The sequence below is a fragment of the Harpegnathos saltator genome, unplaced genomic scaffold (assembly GCF_003227715.2).
Source record: "Harpegnathos saltator strain DR-91 unplaced genomic scaffold, Hsal_v8.6 scaffold128, whole genome shotgun sequence".
In the NCBI taxonomy this organism is placed as follows: domain Eukaryota; kingdom Metazoa; phylum Arthropoda; class Insecta; order Hymenoptera; family Formicidae; genus Harpegnathos; species Harpegnathos saltator.
This window is the reverse complement of record NW_020229904.1, coordinates 1,626,205-1,651,403: the sequence shown is the minus strand read 5'-3', so window position 1 is coordinate 1,651,403 and position 25,199 is coordinate 1,626,205. Positions and strand designations below refer to the sequence as shown.

Below are 25,199 nucleotides of genomic sequence, written 5' to 3'. Positions count from 1 at the left end.
CAAGAAAAAACATGCAACTCACATGTCATTACACCGAGAGAAAACAGTTGTCGATAAAATATTGATAATTTAGAAAAACAATTTCAAGACGAATATGAGATATTCATGTTTTGAATGTTTCATCGTTACCTTTCATTGAATTGTAATAAGCATAATGATGAATAAAGAGAAATGTGAAAAAATAGATATTAACAAAACACTGAAGATTTGAAATAATTATCTTAAAATAACATACAAAATGTATTCTTATTTCTAATATTTCACTGCTATCTTATTTGCAGTAATATGATAGAAAGAATAAAATGTGTGTCTATACCTATAGAACATAATCATTATGATGCAATAATACATATGTGAATATAAAGAAACAACTTACTCATCGAATACTGAGACAGCTATCTCCTAACACCAAATGTAGTTGGAACCTCATTGCCACAACTTTTCATAACAAGCAGTCCTATGTGATTTCGAATACTGCAAAAATGGAACAACCCATTACTTACATGACGTAATGATAGCTCAAGATTTCATGTACCATTAATAACTGTGATTTATTTATGCCAAATAAAAGTATATAAAATATACGAGAAATGTGAATATCAATATAATGCTGATGATTTAGAATAATGATTTCAAGACAACGTACAGAATGTATTTCTGACATCTAATTATATCATTCATAAAACACGCTAGAACGCGAGAACATGAATATTATGACGCGATAATAAATATGCTAGCGTGTACATGATTGCGAAGATAAAAAAAATAATTCATTTACCGAATCACAAGATGGCCGTAATCGCATAAAAATTGGGCTAGAATTCGACGCCGCAATCTCTTCACGACGATCAGCCACGCGCGAACGTGGCGAATACTAAATGAACAAAAAAGACAATTTGTTACACAATGTTATAATAGTTTGAGATTTTGCGTACGATAATTGCACTGCTTTAATTGTGATAAATAGAAACGTACACACGAATGTGAAGAATAACCGCCAGTTCCCTCAATGTGGATCACCGCGACATCTGTCGTGCTCCGCGCGTTCTATTTGCAGAGAGCCTGTTACCGGCCGATACGATTACCGATATAGTTGCTACGTCTTGCTATCCATAACCTTATTGTTTGCTAGAATAATTACAACATACTTTAAAGCATAGCTTTCATATATGGCGAAGTCAATACCACACACATTATACAATTCCACAAATATAAAATAACAAAATCAAGGAAAACTTTCTAGAATCATTCCACATACGTGTCGAGAACGTCCCGAGTGTTTCTAGAAAGATCTCAGAACGCTATGCTATCAAGCGAGGTTACGCTATCAAGAGACTGAATAATTATTCGGTTCTACAAGTGTCGATACTAACAAAATGGCTTCTTAATGGATAACGATGTAAAGTGATCTCATGCAACGTGACTACTCTATATTTTTTGCTTGCCTATAACTCATATATTTCTCACTTTTAATAGATATCTGTTTTTTATTTTCTAAAATGTCTTAATGATTTGCCAATTATACATATAAAATAAGGATAAAATCGTGGAGATATAGAATATATGCAGTGAATAATATTACTATACATATCAGCGACCATGAAGGTCTTAAGGGGTTAACTTCATGAGTTAACCGCGGAACACGTTCGTCATTAGGGACATTGTAAGTGCCGATAAATGATTAATCGTGAGTATAAAACATAGACGAATTGTATAACATACGATATGCGCTTGAATCTGCGATATTTTTCGTTTTATGAATATAAATATACCTCAGACGCAAGGACTGTGCTCCTTCGCCGATCGTGGCCGAAATCAAAATGGAAGACTTATTGCATTTGTACGATACACTTGAAATTGCCGAGGAATAGACATCGAACGTAACGATCGAGAGGTGCGTATGATCGTGCGTTATTATTTGCTTTGATTTTTCGTATCTTACGAATCCGTGCTTTTTATTCATCCGATTTTATATATTCTAATGTATTTCGACGCATATATAATAAATATTTTCACATTCCTATAAATTATGAAGCTAATTCGATATATCGCATTTTGATGTTGAATGTAACGTTCGATACATCGAATCTAATTCATTATACAATCTTAGCACGAACATGATTCGATCTCTCTTTTAACACAAGAGAGAAATATCCTGTAATTAATTAAGTTCAATATGTTGACTTAAGTTAAGATCAAAGGACGATGTTAGCCATCGTGGATTAATCCGAACTCTTTGGAAAAAGTTCTTTTCAGATCTGCAGTGAGGAAAAAAAAAAGAGAGAAAACGCGATGGTGCGCCATCCGGCAGTCTGGAGCGCGTCTATCGGGCAGAAACGACCATCAGGCGAGATGCGTTTCATTCCATCGGCAATTTTCTCAAATCAACGAGCCACCGTGAAAACGGCCGGCCTCCTCTCCGCCCCGATGTCGCAAACAAAACGCCTCTCCATGCACTCGCGAAATGCTCCTCAATGGAATCTACGTGCGTCGAGCGCGCCGTGCACGCACTCGGCCGAGCGGCCCGAAATTGCTCGATCGCGCTTTTTGTTTGTGGTCACTCTTGAAGCTGGCTAGGACAAAAGAGTGCCCCCCAGTGTCGATACGTTTTCGCTTTGCTCGAACGTTTCTACCGTTTTTTCTCTCTCTCTCTCTCTCTCTCTCTCTCTCTCTCTCCATTTTCTCTTTCTCTTACCCCTCTCTTTCCCGCTTTCTCCGTGATTACACCCCTCTTTGTGGCGGCCGCACTCTTTTTTGAGTTTCGAAAACTGCAAGAGCATTGTTTCGTCACTGCTCCTCCGGGTCGAAGCGATTACTTGTTTTCCCATTCGACCCGAATCACCTCGCAGACGAAACGGTCCGCCAGCCGGGCACTATTCGTAAACCGGCTTCCTTTTGTTCGAGCGCGCTCACCGCGAGCGCGACTCACGACTCGCCGGTGCATTCTGCGGAGAATCGAGAATTTCGTTGTTGATTCAGCAAAATCTCTTGCCGCAGACGCAAGTACCTCTCACGAGCAGATACTAGAATGAGAACGGAAAAAGAAAACAGCTTTTATTTTCGAATAAATAATCCATCTGGGATCTTCATTTTCAGAGAGAGTGTCATTAGCTATTGATCTGAATTATTTATCGGATGTAACATGATTCGTAATTGAATGATGTTTCTTTCGGTTTGAATATGCTTAACAGAAGGAAATAAAAGAATTTAATGCAAATTGTTTTCATTGATAAAAGTCACAGCAAGCAAAGAAGACTCACACCGTGAAAATCAATTAATACGTTGCATATCAGCACAAATGAAACGTGTACAAAGATCAAAGTTATAATTCTTATCTTATCATAATGAAGAGAGAGAGAGAGAGATTTGACGAGTATTTAAGCTGTTCGACGCTAAATAAACAACAGCGACGTATATCAAGACTTTCTCAAAGAAATAATTAATCAGAACGTCGAAGGTCTCAGTACAGTCATCTTGCGGATGAATCAGCGGAGAGTAACTGCAATTCGACTGAGGCGCACGATGTTTTATCTCGTATGAATCTTAAAATTTCGCTCATGTAGTAGATATACATATTTATGCGCTGATAAGACGCTGAGCGACGTCCGAAAATCATCTGGACAGTATAACCGAGTCCCAAGCGCTACTTTGAGACCAGTGAAGCCTCTTCGAATCGCTTCATTTCGAAATCCATCTCGTTTTCTCGAGATGAGCAATAATGATCTGTGGATACGCGACATACTCGCGAGCTACGGAGTGGTTGCGATGATCATCTTGTGTCTCGTGATCTGGATAATTCGGGAACTGCCGAAACTGCGGAGGAACACCTACAAGGCTCATCTTTTGGGATTTGAAATGGAATGCGCCGAGCTGGCTAGTCCGTATAAGGAACATCTCTTCAAAACGTTACAGTGTATTGTTTCCAACGACGAGATATTGCAGTCCATGGGCTCCATCCGCGTACTTGAAATCGGCGTTAAGACGGGTGTGAATCGGACTTGCATACGGTATTCTCTTGTGATTTTACAATGCACTTATGATGCACAAATGAAATGCTGCTGATTGAGAAAACCGCTTCGGGAGCTTCCCTATGTATTCCAAAGTTTCGTTTTAATTATTTCAAATTTCTTCAATGAGAACTACTGGTATCTTGAGAAAAATGACTCTACGTTGAATAAATAAACTGTCTCTCCGTGGTTTTGAGTGAAAACATACGCTTCTATAACTTCCTCATGATAGATATTTTTCTACATCAACATACAAACATATCGGCGATGTATTTTTTGATATTCGACATAATACACGACTCGACTGATCACACAACTAAATAATAAATGTTAACGACTAATTCATTCTATCATGCTTTAAAAAATCACAAGATATACAATTGTAAAAAATACTCCTGTTATTATCATACATTCATCCTACATGAACTAAAATGTTATTTAAAGAATTATACATTTGACATAGAATCTTCACAGGTGAAAATATACGATTTTACCCGGAGGGTACTCATCTCATCGGTGTCGATTGGAACACCAAGCTAGGCGAATATCTGGTGAAAGGTGGACGTTCGTGGCAATTTTCTCATGTAATCATTGAGCGACTAATTGTGGGTGATGGAAGTTCCTTGAAGGGAATACCAACGGGATGCGTGGATGTGGTGGTGACAACTCGATCATTATGTTCTGTGAAATCAGTGCGATCTACCCTGCAAGAAATTCGTAGGGTACTAGCTCCGGTATGACTGATTTCCATAAAACCGTAAATTGTGAGCTGAAATCAAAACTATACTTCGTGCAGTTATTACATATCGAAAGGAAAACGAAATAAACTCCAGTTAGTTGAGATTGCGTATTTAATTATCTCTTTTTATAGATAATAATTTAATTCGGTTAGTTAAATGTGAAATGGATACCGATTGTTAAAGAAATATATAATTCATACTACTACATACTAATTACAAAATGTTAGTATATATATATATATATACGTATTTCAGCTTTCGTTGTGAATTTTCAGGGCGGAAAATATATTTTCGTGGAACACTTACCAGAGAAAGAGGGCACTTTTGTACGATGGTTACAAATAGGCTTGACACGCACAGGCATATGGCCTTCTCTATTTGGCGATTGTCGCTTAGACGCTGATTGTGTTGCGGAAATAGAAAATATCGGTTTCGAGAAAGTATCGTGGACATCCTTAGCTCTGGAAGGATATGTTTCCCACCCGCTTCATTTGTTTCTGTCTAGACAACATGTATTTGGCATAGCAACGCGATAGAGATAATATATCAATAATAAACAAGTTATAAATTCTATCAATTGCTTTTTATATATTATTTATATAATTAAATTTTAATTTATATATATATATATAAATTATTCCTAGATTATATTATATTTACAATATTATCTTATTTAATAATATTATATTATATTAACAAATCATAATTATAAATTATAATATAATATTTATAATTATGTAATTATAGTTATAACAATAATTACAAAATATGATTTATAATTATATTTCAAATATTTATAATATTTATAATATAATATAATAATTATAAATATAATATTTATAATTATAAATATATTTCAAATATTTATAATTATATTTCAACTGCATTATATAAGATTAAAAAAATGATGACAAAAAGATTAATTTTGAAATATATTAAATATTTTAAAAATACTAAATAGAATAATTGTGTTAGGTATAATCAAATGTCTTATAATTAAAATGTTTTTAGTAAAATTTTATGTTTTATATAAAATTAAAAAGCTGAAGAAAGAACTATAAAGAACTTGTATCAAAATGATAAAATATGCTTGGGGAAACTATTGGAATCAGACATAATAAACTTATTAATACACATCGGTACAATATAATATACAAAACAATAATATACAAAATATCTTTTTTTCTTTCATTCTTTTCTCTTCTTTCTCTTATTTTTATTATGCTTGGAAGTAGTCTTATATTCAAGTACGTTGCTTAGTTTTATAGTGCAGCCTTTGCAGGAGATAAAATATATCGTTTGTATAATATACATAGTTTGTATAAGATACATAGTAATTCTTCTAAAAAATTTATTTCTATTTAGATAAAATTTATGCTTACAGAGTGCGTACAAGACAATCTTAGTTTTATCTTATCACCTAAACCTGTATATTTCCATTCTGTGCTCCAATTGTCATAAAATGTAATCATAATACAACTGCGAATATTATACAAACGATATATTGTTTAGTTCATATATGGGAATACCTTAAATTTAATGTATCTAATAGGACAATATATATACATTTTAATCATGTTAGACATGTTATGGCTTACATATATCTGAATACCCAAATATTGAAATAAATTTTGTAGCTTTACAATTTGAGTTACTGGTTAGATGAAATATATAGTTTTGTGCAATTTTGTTCTCTACCTGTAAAACATGATTCTAATGCAAACGCAATTGATATTAGATGTATCCGCAATATCCTGATATGATCTATCATCAATCTGCTCGCATATTGATGATATTTATTTACGTTTTACACAATAAATTTATATATCGAATCTCTTTTGTACATTTATAAATTTTACATAAATATATATGATAAATATTATCACGAAGTTATATAGAGTAGATGCTAACAATACTCGCTTGAATCCGAATCATAGTAACTTTTTGTCTGAAATACCAATGTCTTGTTTATTGCAGATTCAACATTGCATTGCTGACTGACTTGTGAATTTTTCAAATTATGTTTCTCAAGTATCTGTCTATTTCGTAACTTATGGTCATTACTCTGAAAGGAAGTATCTGAAAGTTTGTTATCTTTTTGTACGAGTGCGTCTCGTATATCATTTATTATAATAGAGAAATTAGGCATAGTTCTCATCGTAATACTATTATTATTAAGCTTTTCGTCAAATTGTTCGTTTGTGTTAGCTACTGTGTGAACTGATGATTTCAATATCTTTCTTTTATTGTGCATTCTGTTTACAATATTGCGTCCTTTGATAGAATCTAATGAATCTGATCGTTTACTAGTATGCATTTTCGCATGAGAACCATTATAAAGTCTTTCCTTGTCATGTACGGAAATAGTTGTTGACTTATGATTAGGTGTGATATCACTGTTGCTTCTATCAGAATCTGAGGATTGTGTATTGAATGTTTTAGTTTGGAAGAGTGTGACGCAAGTATCATCCTTACGATTTATCCCATTCTTCTTGATCACTTTGTTTAGATGTCTTTCGTTACTTTTGCTTATATTTTTACTGTTAGAAAACACATAACTTTTTCGTCGTCCATTTACATTATTGGTACTCTCACTACTATCACTACTATCATTACTACCACTCCTGTTTGGGAAGAGCGAGATTCTCTTAGCATTCTCTTTGCACATTTGGAAAGAGTGACTTGATGATGCCGCATCACTGTCAAAGGATTTCTTTTCAATGTCACTTCGCCTATTTCTCCGTCTTATCGATCTATTGACCTTTCTCAAATTATTCCGCTCTGAAGAATAAATTATTGTGCTTGTGTTTTCACTGGATTTACGTTTATCTTTGTTCGTACTAACTAATTTAGCCTCGTCATATAAACTTTTTTTTGTAATATGAGTTTTGCCTGTTTCGTCTTTTATTAATGTTTTCGATTTTTTTTCGAGAGGTTGTATCAATCGGACAAAATCTTCCTCGTCTGATGAGATATTTAAAACTGATAATTTTCTACGCTTGGCCCGGCTTATTCGACTATCATGATTTTTATACCGTAATGTGAAGTTTGATTCTGTTTTATCAGAAATTTTATTATCATGCTTTGCAGAATCACTGGACGTATTGTTTATTTTACCAGAACTTTTTTTAGATGTGTTATGTATTCTTAATGAATAACGATTGTTAATTTTTTTAATCCTTCGAACACGTTTCCTTTTACTTTCACCATCCGGACTTCCAATCATATTTTTAGATTTTTCTTTTTTATTATTCATGTTTTTATCCTGCGAAATTTTATTCTTATCAGCAGGAAGACTCATATTTAGATCATTGCTACTTCTCTTAAAATCAATATCCGCTGGTAATCGCTCTAATACAACTTTAACTTCCCGAGATTTGATGTAATCCTTAATATTTATTTTATGCGAGTTCGAGGAATCCATTTTACGCTTATTTCGTAGCCTTTCTGATCTAATAGAAAGATCATCATTCACATTTTGAATGTCATTCATATTTTGATTTGTGATCTGCCTTGTATTTGTATATTTCTCAATTATCAATTGTGGTATTTGCTCTAGTATTACAAATGCTTCCTTGATCTGATTCATATTGCCATTTTTCAAATTCGTCGATTTTTTGTTGTTCCCTTCTACATTCATAACAGAACCATACTCTTCAGTACTTAGTCTCAGGTGGAAAGAACTATATGAAGATGAAGAATCTTGCAATGCGGCACTGGTACATTCACAAATAAGAATAGTACTTTGGTTACTTGGATGATCAGTGATCATCGACATCAATTCCAAATTTTCCTTGTTAGAGTGATGTAATTTTAATATACATGGATCATTATGGACTCTGTTTTCTTGCGTAATATCTTCTTTCTGGGCAGATGTCGACTTATATATTTTGAGAGATGGAATCTGCTCTAAGGAAACTACTGGATTTAAATCAAAGAAAGTTAAATTGTATTTTTGTATTATGTTTCTCATTGACACGTTAATATCATTGTTCATGATTAAATTATCATTGTCTCTTTTGTCTACATTATTAGGGGAAGCCAATAAATTCTGTAAGGAATTGTCAACTACGGAATTTACAGTATTATTATTATTTGATATATTTGCTCCATCATTGGTAATATTTTTGTCAGAAACAGAACGCTTTCTCCTTCTTTTAGCCCGAACTTTTTTAGAGTCAAGAGTTTTTTTGTTGGAAATAGACCGCTTATTTTTATCTTTGTGAACTACAGATTTTTCTTTTCTAAACGAATTATCTGGATCTAAAGCAGGATGTGAATTTAACTTAGTATTAGATGAGTTAGACTGTTTTAGATCAGTACTGTGTCTTTCAAATAGTATCAAATCTACAGGAGAATTCCTACCAGTATACAATTTCTTACGATGAAGCGGCATTAGATTAGCATCTTTCCCAACAGTTTCCTCCATATCTACTGAAACTGGTTTCTCACTGAAACTATGTTCTCTTGAAGTTTTACTTTTACCTGAAGTGTCCTTACTTTTATCTTCTATGGACAATCGTTTTGATGCCTTGTTAAAATGTCGAAAAATTGATACAATATTGTTTAAATTGGTTTGACTAGTACTCAAGGCATTTGTTTTACTTAATGAATCACAAAGTGAACTCGGTGAGGATACCTCAGGCTGTGTTGTGCTACTAGATACTAATGTATTAATGTCCAATTGATTATTAGTTTCTGTTGTTACATTTTCCATTGAAAGATGAAAATCGTTATGTGAAACATCATTACTGTTTTCATTACGTATCACATGGTCAGTCACTATAGTCTCTATACACTCTGTTTTATCGTTTTTATCGTTACATTTAAGCTTTGCACCATTAACACAATCATTTTCTGAAGATTTAACACCATTGGATTTTGCACCTTCTATGATAGCTACAATATCTGCCTTTTTTGTAATATTTGCATTTGATAATATATAAGCTGCTGTATCCACAGAACTGAAAGACGTGTTGTTCTCATGTTTGTTTTTATCACTTTCATTTACCTTGTTTGAAAGTGAAGAACATGATGGGGAAATAATTTCTTCCTCACTTAAAGATGTACCAGATTCAGATAATTCTTTTTTGTCAAGAAGTGCTTTATAAGGTGTATTTCCAGTATTTATCCAATACTGTACCAATGTTGCTGGTTTGCGCATAGGTACTCGCTGTCCATAGCTATATTCTTTCTCATTATATTCTTCTTCATCTTCTTCAGGTTCCAAAGTCATTACATTTAATTCTATATCATCTGACATCTAGAAAATATAACTTTTTATACTAAAATACAATCATAAATTGATAGAAATTTTTAAGCATGACTCATATAAAAGTATAAGTAAAAATATACTTGTTCTGAATATTTATCAAACAAATTGTCCCAGGTTTTCACTCTATTCTTAAAGAGTTTTGCAGGTACTTGAAAATTACCTAGTTTGTTTTTGGCTCCTGTAATCCTGTGTACAAAATAATAACAGTTTTCTTTTTTATAAATAATGTAACATAAGAGAGAGAGAGAGAGAGAGAGAGAGAGAGAGAGAAAGAAGGTTATCAGCATATAAATACATTTATTAAATACATAAACCACTCATTATGTACCACATTAACCTACCTTTCAATACCTTGGTGATACGACTGGGACAGAAAATCATTATTAAGATTTTCATCCGTCAGGGGATTTTCCATAATTTGTTTTATACCATCACATTAATAAAATTAAACAAGCTATATGTAAACAAACTTATTAATTCATACTATTCATACTTTGAATAACAAGTTTTGTCGATCTTACACCACATAGCACTTCATTTTGAAGGTGCAGATAAAATACGTCTCTTCTTTTTAACTAAAGCCTATATCATACGGTACTTCTTGCGGGTGTGTATCTATTCGATACAGTAAAATTGGACATAAAGTAAATGATTGGTTGGATCTAGTAATTACCCAAATAATACTTTACACTGGTCAAAGCCAGCGATACTTTTTACACGATGCTTTTTTCGTGCTGGATTGCTTGCTGAATAAAAATACTGCGTTCTGATTGGTGCATTTCCATCCATCTTCGGAAATGCACTAATCAGAACGCAGTATTTTCATGCAGCAAGCAATCCAGCACGAAAACAAGCACCATATGCCGCTGGCTTTAGGTTGGTACATTTCCAATCGTTGTGTCCAATCGTGCTGTGTTGATTGGGTGTCCCCCGATTCATTTAAAGCCAGCGGCACACGGTGCTGGTTTTCGTGCTGGATTGCTTGCTGGATGAAAATACTGCGTTTTGATTGGTGCATTTCCATCCATCTTCGGAAATGTACCAATCAAAACGCAGTATTTTCATCCAGCGAGCAATCCAGCACAAAAACAAGCACCGTATGCCGCTGGCTTAACATTTGCAGATAAACTTAAGAACGTATCCCGTATGTACTACAGATTTTTCAGGCTTAAAAATTGGTCAATAATCAGCCGATTATTCTTGTGAAACTCAACAAGAAAATGACTAATCGAAATTGATTATTCTTGCGGCCGAAAAATATTCACTTAAAAAAAGACATTGTACGCCTCTACAAACTTCTCTTGATTATAAATATCATTATATGGTAATTCTTAATATATTTTGGTTAAAAAACAAGAAAAGTCTTTGCGTACTTCGTGGATCTCCACGAGAGGCCTCTGTAGATTTTCCTGTAAATTCTTAAATATAACATCCGGTTATGAATGCCGCTTTATAACGCTATCTATTTATTTTTATTCCATGCCACACGACTGACACCTTAACGGTCCTTATTTGAAAGAATCAAAGGACGAAGCAACTTCGATTTAGAACATTAAGGAATTAATAGAATCATGTCGGAGATTAAAGACGATCCGCGAGAAGTTCTTGTTCTTCTGAATTCGTTAGGATTTGTCGGCATTACGGCAGCCCAATTAAAAGCTTTTATGAAAGGTAACTATATCGACTTATGTACTTACGATGTTTTATTTTTTTTTTACTTGTACCATTTTTATCTCAATGTTGAGATAATATTGTTTTCTTATTGTAATGAGATTGATGTGCACTTGTGAAATTTTACTAAAAATAACATAACTTTCTAGATTTAAAGATTTACAGAAAGATAAAGGATCGTGAAAAACAACAACGAAGGGAAGAGATGAAAGCAAAAATAATTAGTAAACAACAGACTTTAATCAAGGAATTTTGTGGACGTACAAACACAGATTATCCTTCAAATAACATTGCTCTCTCTGAATCTTCAAATTCTTTTGACAATGAATCACTGGTGAAAGTCAGAATAAGATGCATTCCTAAGGAAAAATATTCTGAGGAAACAGTGACAAAAATAGATGAGAAACTAACAAAATCTCACAAGGAAAATCTCACTCAAAAATCTGATAGAACGCATCCTGAACACGATCATGTCAAATCTCATCAAATCAAACCATCACAAAATGAAAACAGGCAAAATATATCTAGATATGTAGCAAAAGACAGTCATTTGATAAATAAGTGTAAACATGATGCAAAAATAGAGCAACAAATAAAACCAGTGGTTTCAATACAAGAATCTTCAGCAAATGAAGCTGTTTCTTCAGATCATGTGATTAGACCACGATTAAAGAGTGCTACTACTGTATCAGAACCAATTGGAAACATACGCACACAAAGTGCCTCATCTGCAAGATCATCTGTTTCTAATATTGCACATAAGTCATGTTAGTTATATATGGTTACATATGAGTTGTTAAGATTTCTAAAGATCTTAGATTATTTATTTTGTTTATATTTAGTTATTCGACCATGGAGGTTGCAACCAGATGCACAGAAAAATGTAATGAATAAAAAATGTGATCCTGTTGCTCTTTATCAAAAATATCAACAGGAATGGAAGCAGATATCTTTTCCTGGAGAAGCAAAGCACTCTAAAGTCAGATGGGCTGTGCGAGAAAAGATGCTAGGTACAGATCCACATCCTATGGTAAGACTTGTGAATTATTATATTTGTTATAAATAATAACAATAACATGTTATTAAAGTGTTTTACTTTTTAGCCACTTTCAAGGAAATCTACAAGTATGCCAATATTGAAGAAGAGATGATACAAAAAGAGTAAAATAATTTATAAATATACGGAAGACTGGTTCAATCAAGGCCATAATCAAACTGTTTCACTATATATATATATTTTTTTTTTTAATGACTCAGTAATGTTAAGTAATATTTAAAATGTACAAGCAATCTGTATATATGTATAAAACAATTGCATTGAGAACTGTTCTTCAATGTTGACTAAGTTTAAATGGAACCATTAGCCGCCTAAAATCCGATCTATTCAATTGAAAAAGCAATTTTTCTTCTATCAATCTAGCTGCCTGTTCTGTAAGCACCAGAGTGTTGTGTTTCAGCATGCTATATACATTCAGACCTGCACATATAAAAGATTGATTAGTTTCATATAGACATGTATAAAAATTCTGGAATATATTCCTTATTAGGAACAAAAATTAATTCAACAATAAATTACAATTAACATAGCTAGGTTTACACATGTAACAAATTTATCTTTCATACACATATTTGCTTACCATAAACAGGCATAAGATTGATGTGTTTAATCTCATCAGTAGCTAATGTAATATTCTTAGGCATAATATCATAGCTATCCACGATGAGAACAGATGGTCCCCAGTTCCTTTCCTCTACCAGTTGCTCGATATAGGAACATTCTGATGTAGGTATTTCCAAATTATTAATTATGTGTAGATCATCTTGTGCAAGTTTTACAGATAACATTGATGTAAGACCTGCTACACGAGTGAAAAAGGGTAGCATATAAAAATGTGGTGTAGGAGAACGGGGACCATGTGCTCGTCCACCACCTCTCCATAGTGGTGAACGTATGCTTCCATGACGAGCTCGTCCTGTTCCTTTTTGTGGCCAAGGTTTCCTACCACCACCTCTTACCTCGGTACGCGTTTTTGTATGTGCATAACACTGAAAATCAGAAAAATATAAACAATATATACGCGACACACAAGCGATTTTTTCACAGATATATTATGTGACACTAACCACCCACCGGTACATCTTTTGCCATCTCACATTTTGATGAATGATATCGATACGCGGTGTAGCCGCAAATATATGTGGATGTAAAGTGACAAAACCCAGCTTTTTCTCTTTTATAGTATCCAAATTCTCCAGCCATACTTGCCGAGACTTCTGGTAAAGTGAGTTTTCATCATCGTATTGTACTTTGGATATAATTGGTACGATATCCTGCGCTTTCGTTTGATTTTCAACAATCGTGCAATATTTCAACGCTTGATGAGTAGCCCCTTGCAACTTGTTAATAACGTTGCGAAATATTGACATTTTTTATTGAAAGATTAATCTTATTCAATTTTAAAACAATACTTCCCGTATTGGACCGAATGCGACCGAATAATCTAACTCGAATATCGCTTGGAAAGTGTGGTTATGTTATAGATGGTAAAAGAAAAGTTAGGTGAGATACATAGCCTAACCCACGACAGTAAATGATGCACCTCCATGTGATACGCAATGTACATAACTTATGTTTTATATATACGAAATGCATAAAGATATACATATAAGAGAATAATTATAAATAAATGACAGATAATGAGGGACTTTGCAGACAGTGTAGCGAAACTTTGTATAGACAAGTATAATTCTCTAAAGAAAACTGGTAAACCTACAATTAATGAATGGACTGTATTGTGTGGCATTATTTTAAAAGATGCTAGTGGATCGTTGCATCTTGTAGCACTTGCCACAGGGACAAAATGTTTAGGAGAATCAGAATTAACAAACAGCCCTCAAGAAGAAAGAGGTTCACGATTGAGTGACTCGCATGCAGAGGTTCTGACTAGACGTGCATTTATACGTTACTTGTACGATCAGATCGACTTGACTCTGAGTGGTTCGGACAGTACAGTTTTTAAGCGAAATGATAAAAATAAAATAGAACTGAATAGTGCCATATCATTCCATTTCTTTTCAAGTCAAACACCTTGTGGAGATTGTTCAATTTTTCTCAAAGAGAAAACTTCTGATGATAATGGGCCTCCATCTAAGATTAGGCGACTTGATGAGAATGAAAAGATAATCACAGAATCATTTTATAAAGACATATATAGAACAGGTGCAAAATGTATGAAAGAAGAACAGATACAAGATTCTTATTTACCTGGTATAAATTATCATATAGTGGGTCCTTTACGTACTAAACCAGGTAGAGGTGATCCTACAAAAAGTTTATCTTGTTCTGATAAAATAGCAAAGTAAGTTATAAGTGAAATTTACCAATAAAAACATTGCATTGTATATGTGTAAGCTAATATTGTTTCAGATGGCTCATTCTTGGATTGCAAGGATCATTTCTATCATTGATGATACCATCAATAAGGTTAGAGAGTATCACAATTGGAGGTGGTTGTCCTTTTTCTTTTGATGCAATGGAACGCGGATTGTACAAAAGATTTAATAACAAAATGCATAATCCCAAGATTTTTCAAGCAAAACTCAGTTTTATACATAAGAAAGGACAGGAACGATATCATCCTTGTCCAAGTAGTATTATATGGTTTGCTGGGAGGAATAGGTATCAGAAATAAGTTGATGATATTATAACATATATATGTCTGTATTGCTTGATTAATATTATATTATAAAATTGTAATTTTATTTAGTGTACTAGAAGTGGCAGTTGCTGGCAGAAAACAGGGAATGACAAAAAAGAAGAAAGGTAATAGTTTATTCATAAGTAGACGAATGCTTCTGCAAACCTTTTTGCAAGTTTTGGACAAGCACCCAAATTACTATAGTGAAATAAAACATCCAAAAAAGATCACATATTATGACTGGAAGCAGTGGTCAATAGTATATCAAAATAAATGGAGACAATTACAATTTGAAACATTTCAAAATTGGCCATATAAACCAGTAAATTCGCGAAACTTTGCATTATGAAATCATCTCATAAGTGCCAAGTTTATAAATACGTTTTATATATTACAAATATATATATACACGTTGTTATATTAAATATAGAAATAAGTATAAAAATATGTATTTTATGTACAATTTTATGTATTATAATGTTCGTTTACTTATATTAGTATAACCTATGCCTAAACAAGTTAAATGGACTTGTGGTAACAATTCTTCTTCTTCTTTGACTGGTTCTATTTTAAAAACAGTTCCAAAGAAATCTCGTAAGTCACGTAAAAATTGTATCCTGAAAATTCAACAGTCTTTTTCTTTTTCTATATTATATAATTATAAACAAAAAAATAAAATAATTGTATTTACATTGCTGGAGTTAGTGGACCTACTATAACTTTGGAAACATCCTTCTTACCAAGAGCCATAAATACTGCAGTCATACTTTGAAAAACAGAGTCTACACATCCGTTTCTATAAATTTGCAAAATTACAAAGGGGTTTAAGTAATAGAGATGTAAAGTCTTTTACCTATAGATCTCATCCAAAAGTTTCATTGCAGCTTCTTTGCCAATATCTTCAGGCACACATGGTAATGATCCTGTTGTCATTAATGGCGAGAATGCTTGTCCACTAAAGAATACTTCTTTAGTAGTTTCTGCTGTCAAAGTGACTCCAAACCCTAGTATGTGTTATACATGATAAACAACAAAAAGAAATGTGAGTTATCTAAATATAATTATGAATCAACTATATACCTGGAGACTTTCCACTGGCTGATCCTTTGCAATGATCTGTGTGAATATAAATATCTGGCAGAAATTTGAGGAGAATACCTTTGGCTGATTCAACAATACGATTAGCAACTGCTGGGGAAACTCTTATACTGCATGCAGTACCTCTAACACGTTTTACCATTCCACTGTCTTCTAGCTATATAATCATATTGCCCAAAAAATAGTGATATATTTATATAATATAAAAAAAAATTATATATATATATATGATTGATAAGTACCTGTATCGTTTTAAGATTGCGACTGATTGGACATTTAAAGCATACTTCTCCACCTCCCAAAGGTGCTGCTCCTCTCTTACAAATTTTTAGTACAACTTCATTATCACCTGCTAGAAATTTCTTTAGTATTGGTACACCAGCAGTCAAAATTCTATCTACTGATGGATCTATCAAGAATTATCTGGATAAGTTAGAATAATTAACAGTTAAGATATATTGTTAATATAATATATAATACCTGTAGAATTGTTAGTTATTCCTCTAAGCTTCAAATCAATAGGCTTTTTACAAAATGGAGCAAGTATCATAACTCCTTCTAAATAATATCCAATACCTCTTTGCAAACTGCAATCATGTTCTAATTCACCACCGTATAATAAACCAGGAATATAATATATACTAGTACCACTTTCATTTATCTCAATTTTTGTGCCATTGGTGATTTTATCCAGCATACGGATGAAACTAACTTCATATTCTGTTACAAATAACATATTGTTATTGTTATATATAATTACTGGAAAACTACAAACACTAAAAAATTATGAAGTTTTTATAAGATTTTAATTATATAAAAATATAACCATCTTGCATATTATCAAGTTTCATAACATTGTAACTAACCTCTAAGACCAGGATCATTTTCTTTTCTCCGAATATTTATAATTCTGACTGGCTTTCCGGATAAAGTTGACAGTAATAAACGGTATCTCATATAATTGCTGCCTTCGTATGTAAGTACTCTATTCTTTATTTCGGTGGGCATTTTTTAATTTTTGTGCAGCGTTAACACACAAATTGTGATAGAATTCACGTGTATCGCCTCTTTCTCTCTTTCTTCCTCATTGACTAAAGCCAGCGGACCGCCGTTTTGGCCGCTCTCATGTTCCTCTCTGGATGTAGCATCGTAGTTCCCCTCCCCAAATGATTGCAGATGACGCACTTTCCCAGTGTGGAAAGTCACTGGCCGCGTTCAGTAGAACAAAGGCCGCGTTCAGTAGACTCAACGGTTGGACAACATTATTCGATTTTCTACTGAATCTCGCTCCTGATTGGTAAATACTTCTGGGTCTATGAAGAATCTAAAAGAGTGCTCCAATCATCACTAAGACAATAATCATTAAGCGCTCTCTGATCACTTTGTTCTACTGAACGCGGCCAAAGTGATCAGAGAGCGCTAAGTGATTATTGTCTGTGATTGGAGCATTCTTTTAGATTCTTCATAGACCCAGAAATATTTACCAATCAGGAGCAAGATTCAGTGGTAAATCTAGTAATGTTGTCCAACTGTTGAGTCTGCTGAACGCGGCCACTTTCGTCAAAATCGCCGTGTGTTGGCCGCTCTCAAGTTCCTCTCTGATATTACCTCGTCGGTTACCGGAGAGTGGCGTCGGAGCAGTGGCTTACACACCCAGAGCCATCTATTGAATTGAATTGAATTGAAATACCTCGTCGGTGCCTAGATGTAGATCTAACCTCACCTTCTAGAGGTTGAAAACTCTCAATAACCTATTTTAACTTACAATAAGTAGTAGTGTGGTAATATGGCTTCTATTAATTGTGTAAATATTTTTATAATCACACAAAGATTTATATTATAAAAAATTAATAAATTGTGCAAATGTGTCAAAAATGAAATTATATAGTGTGAATAATAAATTAAATTTTTATTATTCTTTATTTGAACATTTATAATGAACAGAACAAAATTACAAAATATTTTCTTAAGGCCGCTTAAACAAGTCAGAATTAATATCAACAATGCCAACTGTTTTAAGATGCTATCAAAGATAGCATTTCATACTGTATGTAATAGTTACAGTACATCTTGCACAAATATCACACAAGATTTAAACTTTGACTATCAACAGCTAAATAATATAATATTAGAGCGACATAGTTCAACACAGCAAAATAACTTTTCCCATATGTTTTATCCTCGGTTTGTTTCTCCTGTAATTTTATGTAATAGAAAAAGGTGGCTGGAATATAAAACTTATCATGCTAATCAAAGCTATAGTGGCATCAGGCATTTTTCAAGCACTAACATTGATGTTATTTCTGAAGTCAAAGCTCCAATGCAGTTCAGTGGAATTTTCAAAACAATGTCAGAGAGTACACCTATTAAAATTGCACAAGATTTCTTATTATGGATGCACGACTATACAGGCTTGCCATGGTGGTTAGTTATTGTACTTACCACTGTTGTTATGAGGGCAACGGTAACTTTACCATTATCTTTTTATCAGGTATATATATATATATATATATTGCATTATTGTGATATTTTTATGGATGTCATAATAGCAACAAGAATAATGTTTCCAGCAATATATAATTGCAAAATTGGAGAACCTTAAACTGGAGATGGATGAAATAGTTAAAGAGATGAAGAAGGAAACAGATTATGGAGTATATAAGTATAAATGGTCAAAAGAATATGCTACACGTTTGTACACTCATTCTGTGGGTAATATTTTTCTTTGCTTGTTTTCAGTATTAATGTATAACAATATACATACGTATGTATGTTATTACAATATTTAATCTCTAAAAATTTGTATGCAATAAATATGCATTTTTGTTACTTTGATTACAGGTGAAGAAACAATGGAATAACTTAATTATTCGAGAAAATTGCCATCCAGCGAAAGCTAGCATATTGGTCCTTGCTCAGTTACCTTTATGGATATCATTATCGATGTCTATCAGAAATTTATGTTACATGTTACCCAAACAAGATGCCAGTAAGTAAAACAATGCTGAAGTAAAACAGGAATTACTATGTTGTTCCTTTTCTTTTTTAAATAGGCGCTTATGCCACTTATCAGGAGTTTATAACTGATGGGTTTCTTTGGGTCACAAACTTGACTGTAGCAGATCCCTTTCTACTTCCAGTAATGATGGGATTGTTTAATTTAGCTATTATAGAGGTAAATTTCTTAAATATTACGAGGAAAATGTATATAAATAATGTGTGGAGAAATCAGTGTGTACTGGCAACTTGTGTAATTTTAATTTCATACGATTTTACAGATAACTCATATGAATAGGATAAAAGAAACGACGAAGTTGACGAGATATATGATTTATTTCTTCAGAATTGTTGTCATTGGTATGGTTCCTGTTGCCATGTACGTGCCATCGGTAAGTTATAAAGAGATTCTGTAACGAGATTAATTAAAGCTACGAAGAACGATATGAAATGTTTGTTTTGCAGTGTGTGAGCTTATACTGGGCGACTAGCAGCGCATTTGGTCTCTTACAAAATTTAATCTTGTTGTCTCCGAAGTTACGTCGATTCGCAGGTGTGCCAGTAACTGCCTCGGAATCATCGCGTCCGTATTCGCTACTTCGTGAAAAGATAATAGCTAGATGCAGCTTGAGGAGGAGGAAAATAGAAACGTCCCCGAGGTCATAGATATTTTTCATGATACGAGGAAAAATTCGTGAAAATTTGCAGAAGTCTTGCATTATGTTTCTTCCTGTTTACGCACGCGTATATGTAAACACGCTACTTTTATAAAATTTTTCTACATAATGACTGAGACATTTCTAATTATCGAAAAAAAATTAATTTAATTACGATATTCGAGCAACGTATACGCAACGATTTCGTAGAAATTTGTACAATTGTCTTCGTAGAAACGCAATGTTTGTGACAGCGCCAAGTAGTCCACGAGTCACTGAAATAATTATGTGTTGTTCTCAATGACGCTTAATATCTAAATAAATGTTCGCGCTCGCGTGAAGAGCGTATTCTGACGATTAAAATATTATTAGAACATATTCTGACGAGTAAAACATTATTGCGACAACAGGTGTATTTTTCTCTCCTCGACATTGCCGCTGATGCGCACGAAGAACGTTGATTTATTTCACCTTTACCCTCTGTGCATGAACCGAAGATAACATCCCTGTTATACAAGCGTATAACGAGAAAAAAACACATTCGTGTGATAGCAATGTAACATTTCTCTCTTTTTCCTTTTAATCGTGCCTATCATAGATTTTGTGTATATAAAGTCGATTACTGAACGATACGTGGCAATTCAGCTCAAACTCACGATCAGAGAACGACACTCAAAATGAAGTCTTCGGCAGTTTTATTGTGCTTGATGCTGTGCGCGACGCTTGTAATAACGCAATCGCAAGTAAGTACTTCATTTTACGAACGCTTGTCGGGGATTATCAACGTTGATGGGAGACTCGATCAGTCGTATGAATAAAAGTGAAGCAAGTACTCTTATCGCAAAAGTCCGGAAGCATCGAGGGAATCCCATAATTTTGATGTCGCGATGATATTTTCCGGGAACGATTTCTGGGAACGATAGTGAAACAAAAAAATCAGATGCAGTTGTTTTCGAGTTGTCAGCAAAGACGGGGGAAGTCAGCAATCGAGTTTAGCATAGTTTGATATAATTATCGCGTCGATGTTCGCGAAACGTGAAATAATTATATGCATAATTAAAAAACAAAAATGTACGTGAAATTGTTTTTCCCGTAATATATATGTTTTTAAATGTACACTTCCAAAATCGCAAGGTAAATAAAAATGTCACGAACGAGGCCGAATTGGAGACATTTCCGCCGGAACAATCGCTTCCGCAGATAAAACACGCTTCTTCGCGCACATCCGTTCTCATAGCATTCGCCACGGCCTCTTGTAGGAGGAAACGCTTCCTGCTTTTATCCATCCGATTTGTTCTCTCTTTTTTGTCGTAGAGCTAATTGAATGATTTGTTCATTTAGATATTGCCCTATCCGGGCGACTGCTCCAAGTATCAACAATGCGATGCGAGCGGTTGCTTTGTTATCAGCTGCGGTAGGGGAACAGAATTCAACCCAGCTATCAATACCTGCGATTATCCTCTGATGGATCGCACAGGATGTAACAATCGTGGCTGAGAGTCCCGATGAGAGTCTTGGATGGGAGCGATTTTCGTAAAGGAAATGCTGGACGCTTTTGCAATTCTCCGACGAACGCGACGTTTGAGCGTTAAATATCTGTTATTACAAATATCTGTTAATACAAATAAAATTATGTTGTTGTATGCAAAAATAGATCAACACGACCAATATTGCGTTATTATCGCGTTAGCATAATCTGTTTTAATCTTCTCGCTTGCGTCAATTTATGACGCCAGATATAAATCCCACCCATGCTATGGACACTTCCGTTGGGTGAATCTCAATCTCGTGAACTTCGTCACAGTGAATGTATAACTCAGTGTAAACTTCCCGCTATCGTCGATCGGACTCGGTGAAGCGAATTAAAAGTCGCCAAAAGAAACAAAAGAAAAAGAACTCTCGAGAGCCGCCAGACGCTTCCAGTTTGCTGGCGAAATTTCAGCGTAACCTTTCGGGGGAGTCGTTCGAGCGATCGTTCTCCGCTCCGACGATCGATGTATCGCCGCGCGGCAAATTCGAGATCGAGCCGAGCGGCAAAATGGATATCATCAGGCTGAAGTGCCGGCGCTCGGCACTTTCGCACGCAGATTGATAATGCGGACGCGCGCGGGCTCTCTGCGGAAATGCAATCTGCCGCGCATCGGGAGCGACGATCGCGCTGCGGTAAACTGTCATCGTCGCTCATGATAGCGGCGAGGAGCGGCCGCGCGACGGTGGGAGACGACCAGACGGTGTCCGGCGCGCGCGGACGCGACCTTGTGTAACGTGTCGTTCTGCAGCTAACAGATAAACGATTTTTCTCCTCGCCGATAAATCTCGTCCTGTGTCCACGACGTAATATTGCGTTCGTCACGTTGCTGGAAACCACGCAGTTTCCGCGGTGACGACGACGACGACGATCGGCCACCAGTGCCGGCGTCGCTCCCACTCAGAGGCCGACGTGAGCCGCGAATAAATATCACGATCTTCCGGACACGTTCGTCTAATTGCGAATAGATACCCGAGATCGTGCAAGGATGTGGTTCCGTCCGCTGGCCCTGCTGCTTCTGGTGTGCTGCTGCCACTTCGCCGCCGCCTCCAAGAGGATAAGAGTGGTGAGTGCGAGTTCCTTTGCGGCGACCTGTTGTCTTTTCTTAAAACACCGAGAGAGCGAGAGAGAGAGAGAGAGAGAGAGAGAGAGAGAGGGAGGCAGAAAGAAAGCTGTCGTTTCGTATCATGCAGTTCCGTATCGTGCAATTTCATTTATGTTATCTCATGTCATTAAAGCATCGCTCTGCCGGATATCCCGCGGCGTCGTTTTTGGAGAGGTAAAGTCGCAATGAGATTCATGACGCGCCCCGCAGTTTACCTCATCCGCGGCTCGCAATTGTTTGAATAAGCTCGTGAAAGATTCAACGTTTGTTCCTCGACGCGTCGGTTGACTTAAATCGTGAGTTAACCGAATCCCCGTTCGCGGTTCTGGTTCTTTACTTCGGCGGAAGAGCGAAGAATCGATTAAAGTCAGATCGAACTCCTAATAGACTCGGAAGTTTGCAGAAGCTCCGTCCCACGTTTGATGCTTCCGCGAGCGTGTGGGCTGATAACGTTATCGCGGGTGATATGTTGCAAATTTGTAACAGCGCGTTTCGCGCGCGGACAGCGCGAGCTTAACGCATCGAGTGATTAATCGAGCGATCGATCTCCGTTCGAAGGAGCCTAGTTGATGAAATCTCCTACGTAAAAATGAATACGTATCATCGCTCACGCAGATAAGAAATGCCGAAAGAATAAAAAATGTACGTACTCGGCGGGTTCCGATAACACCCATTCGTTTGTACGTACGCAGTTTTACATCGAGAAGAGACTTTTCTCAAATTTCTTTCTCTTTGTCTTCTCCCTTTTATCCATCTCTCCTTTATCTCTGCCCCTCTCTCTCTCTCTCTCTCTCTCTCTCTCGCACCGTCATTTGCAGTCATCACGCAACGACCAATCACACGCTCGACCTCATTCACAACAATGTTTCCCATATTTTCGACACATGAGGCATGCTCCAGGCATTTTATCACCTTTTCACGTAAGAGGTTCAAGCTGAAAATGCTTTCGAATTTCTCCGAATTTGCCTGTTTGCTCCCAGGATGCACAGACCGAGCAAAAAATTGTCAGGGCCATCTTCATGAAACATAAGGCCCCGATAAGGTTGAAAGTAAAATGCCCTAAAAAGGGATGCCTCATTATTATCACATCAGGCCCCGAGATGGAGATCTCTTAGGCATATCTTAAATTTTACGAAATAAGGCTTTGGTAACGGAAAACTGACAAGGGCCTTAGAAGAATTTTGTAGGGCTGCCTTAGATCTAATAAATAAGGCTTTAATAGAGAAAGCTGATGTGGGCCTTGGAAGGATTTTTTGAGGATGCTTTAGATATACAAAATCTAGTTTTGTTATAGAAAATTAATAAGATCTGAAGCGTGTAATAAAATTGTCATAGTTTAGAATTGTTTTAGTAGATACGCTCTATCTGGTTCTTCTAAAGATTTTTTAATTATACATTAAATTAAAAACAAATTTTATTAGTTTTATTAGTTGCCATATTCATTAGTCCCTTCCAAGAATCTTTTAGTATTACCTTCGTTTTGAAATACGGTAAACTTTAATAAGAACAGTAGCAGGATTTTTATGCGTAAAGAATGCTATATTTTATTGTGTAAAGTACGCTTTTATTTTTAATAAATAAAAAGTTCTTGTTGTATACTAACAAGGTTATAAAGAAATTACAGTCTAAATTTCTTGGAGTGAAAAGAACGAATAAAAATATTTCCTTATAAGGCCCTATTAATATTGCCTTATAAGGACCCGTTAAACCATTTGACCCTTGCCTTTCCATCCCTAGGCCTGATCCATCACTAGGGCCTGATTAATATGAGGGAAAAATAATCAGGTCCTTACGAGAGCCTTATTAATTTTTCTACTCGGAAGATCCTCATATTTTACAGCCTCTCTTTCTCTCTCGCATTCGCTCCCTTTTCTGACTTTTCTTTCTCCACGCAGGACGGCAAGTCTTACACGGTGTCGGCGTATCCGGAGGACTGCAGGAAATACGTGATGTGCAGCGAGGGCAAGTGCAAGCTGGAGACGTGCGAGCCCACCTACGTCTTCGACCCGGTCACCTCCACCTGCACTCACCGGGCGCGCGGCTCCGCCAACTGCGACTTCAAGCTCTCGCGGAAATCGCGTCACGGCTGAGATCGCCCATCATGTGCACCGCGAATGTATATGAAGAGCTCAAATAAAACGTTGCGTTGCAACTAACAACAACAATTTCGTGCGTTTCTTGCATCCCCCGCCCAGCGCCGCGCCGCGCCGGTCCTTTTATTAGGCTGGCTCGCGATAATAATCGTTAACGAGCGGCGAATTTGCTTCATCGTCAATTGACAAACAGTTCTGTTTGTAATCGCTTGCTCGTATGTGTGTGTGTGTGAGCCGATGTTTTCTCTCTCTCTCTCTCTCTCTCTCTCGCGCGCGTGTGTGCGCTGCGTGAGAAAACAGCCACCGCAGGTCAATAATTTTCTTCCTTTTC

The 25,199-nt window shown here is 35.5% G+C and overlaps 9 protein-coding genes and 1 long non-coding RNA gene across 16 annotated transcripts; 6 read left to right on the top strand and 4 right to left on the bottom strand.

Moving 5' to 3' along the window:
* Positions 1-374: 374 nt before the first annotated feature.
* LOC105185554 (uncharacterized) lies at positions 375-1,828 on the bottom strand. Of its 2 annotated transcripts, none has more exons than XR_849956.3 (4): positions 1,773-1,828; positions 976-1,128; positions 779-874; positions 375-474 (listed from the first exon to the last, which is right to left on the bottom strand). It is a non-coding gene; the product is annotated as an uncharacterized LOC105185554 (long non-coding RNA). The 2 variants fall into 2 exon arrangements; XR_003114364.1 differs by lacking the exon at positions 1,773-1,828 and adding an exon at positions 1,259-1,445.
* On the top strand, positions 1,827-5,327 carry LOC105185529 (methyltransferase-like protein 7A). The gene is made up of 4 exons (XM_019842462.2): positions 1,827-1,894; positions 2,247-3,985; positions 4,482-4,741; positions 5,023-5,327. Exons 2-4 carry the CDS (start codon positions 3,709-3,711, stop codon positions 5,281-5,283), a joined length of 798 nt encoding a protein of 265 aa, XP_019698021.1. The 5' UTR covers positions 1,827-1,894; positions 2,247-3,708; the 3' UTR covers positions 5,284-5,327.
* Positions 5,328-6,523: 1,196 nt separating this feature from the next.
* Positions 6,524-10,549, bottom strand: LOC105185538 (dentin sialophosphoprotein). Of its 2 annotated transcripts, none has more exons than XM_011145129.3 (3): positions 10,364-10,549; positions 10,103-10,208; positions 6,524-10,010 (listed from the first exon to the last, which is right to left on the bottom strand). In XM_011145129.3, the coding sequence occupies exons 1-3, from the start codon at positions 10,435-10,437 to the stop codon at positions 6,654-6,656; spliced, it is 3,537 nt and encodes a 1,178-aa protein (XP_011143431.1). In that variant the 5' UTR covers positions 10,438-10,549; the 3' UTR covers positions 6,524-6,653. The 2 variants fall into 2 exon arrangements, with proteins under 2 accessions (XP_011143431.1, XP_011143439.1); XM_011145137.3 differs by having other exon boundaries at positions 10,183-10,208; positions 10,364-10,417.
* Positions 10,550-11,507: 958 nt separating this feature from the next.
* On the top strand, positions 11,508-12,977 carry LOC105185525 (Hyls1 centriolar and ciliogenesis associated). Its single transcript, XM_011145104.3, has 4 exons — positions 11,508-11,693; positions 11,843-12,460; positions 12,536-12,723; positions 12,797-12,977. The coding sequence occupies exons 1-4, from the start codon at positions 11,594-11,596 to the stop codon at positions 12,842-12,844; spliced, it is 954 nt and encodes a 317-aa protein (XP_011143406.1). The 5' UTR covers positions 11,508-11,593; the 3' UTR covers positions 12,845-12,977.
* Positions 12,949-14,260, bottom strand: mRpL4 (mitochondrial ribosomal protein L4). The gene is made up of 3 exons (XM_011145089.3): positions 13,818-14,260; positions 13,331-13,739; positions 12,949-13,170 (listed from the first exon to the last, which is right to left on the bottom strand). The coding sequence occupies exons 1-3, from the start codon at positions 14,118-14,120 to the stop codon at positions 13,025-13,027; spliced, it is 858 nt and encodes a 285-aa protein (XP_011143391.1). The 5' UTR covers positions 14,121-14,260; the 3' UTR covers positions 12,949-13,024.
* Positions 14,261-14,300: 40 nt separating this feature from the next.
* LOC105185510 (Adenosine deaminase, tRNA-specific 1) lies at positions 14,301-15,805 on the top strand. The gene is made up of 3 exons (XM_011145077.3): positions 14,301-15,052; positions 15,121-15,372; positions 15,461-15,805. The coding sequence occupies exons 1-3, from the start codon at positions 14,391-14,393 to the stop codon at positions 15,738-15,740; spliced, it is 1,194 nt and encodes a 397-aa protein (XP_011143379.1). The 5' UTR covers positions 14,301-14,390; the 3' UTR covers positions 15,741-15,805.
* Positions 15,806-15,854: 49 nt separating this feature from the next.
* Positions 15,855-17,793, bottom strand: Rtc1 (RNA terminal phosphate cyclase 1). The gene is made up of 7 exons (XM_011145068.3): positions 17,356-17,793; positions 16,970-17,209; positions 16,732-16,898; positions 16,472-16,646; positions 16,245-16,395; positions 16,083-16,187; positions 15,855-16,008 (listed from the first exon to the last, which is right to left on the bottom strand). The coding sequence occupies exons 1-7, from the start codon at positions 17,495-17,497 to the stop codon at positions 15,864-15,866; spliced, it is 1,125 nt and encodes a 374-aa protein (XP_011143370.1). The 5' UTR covers positions 17,498-17,793; the 3' UTR covers positions 15,855-15,863.
* A 256-nt stretch (positions 17,794-18,049) lies between these two features.
* LOC105185480 (cytochrome c oxidase assembly protein COX18, mitochondrial) lies at positions 18,050-20,549 on the top strand. 5 transcript variants are annotated; one of them, XM_025307833.1, is made up of 7 exons: positions 18,050-18,221; positions 18,704-18,980; positions 19,060-19,197; positions 19,331-19,478; positions 19,543-19,664; positions 19,768-19,878; positions 19,952-20,549. In XM_025307833.1, exons 2-7 carry the CDS (start codon positions 18,810-18,812, stop codon positions 20,150-20,152), a joined length of 891 nt encoding a protein of 296 aa, XP_025163618.1. In that variant the 5' UTR covers positions 18,050-18,221; positions 18,704-18,809; the 3' UTR covers positions 20,153-20,549. The 5 variants fall into 5 exon arrangements, 4 of the variants coding, with proteins under 4 accessions (XP_025163618.1, XP_011143345.1, XP_011143337.1 ...); XM_011145043.3 differs by having other exon boundaries at positions 18,053-18,221; positions 18,799-18,980; XM_011145035.3 differs by lacking the exon at positions 18,050-18,221 and adding an exon at positions 18,233-18,293 and having other exon boundaries at positions 18,799-18,980.
* A 189-nt stretch (positions 20,550-20,738) lies between these two features.
* LOC105185494 (uncharacterized) lies at positions 20,739-21,795 on the top strand. Its single transcript, XM_011145057.3, has 2 exons — positions 20,739-20,885; positions 21,484-21,795. Exons 1-2 carry the CDS (start codon positions 20,820-20,822, stop codon positions 21,637-21,639), a joined length of 222 nt encoding a protein of 73 aa, XP_011143359.1. The 5' UTR covers positions 20,739-20,819; the 3' UTR covers positions 21,640-21,795.
* Positions 21,796-22,360: 565 nt separating this feature from the next.
* LOC109504028 (hypothetical protein) lies at positions 22,361-24,940 on the top strand. The gene is made up of 2 exons (XM_019842443.2): positions 22,361-22,736; positions 24,671-24,940. Exons 1-2 carry the CDS (start codon positions 22,659-22,661, stop codon positions 24,863-24,865), a joined length of 273 nt encoding a protein of 90 aa, XP_019698002.1. The 5' UTR covers positions 22,361-22,658; the 3' UTR covers positions 24,866-24,940.
* The last annotated feature ends 259 nt before the right edge of the window (positions 24,941-25,199 follow it).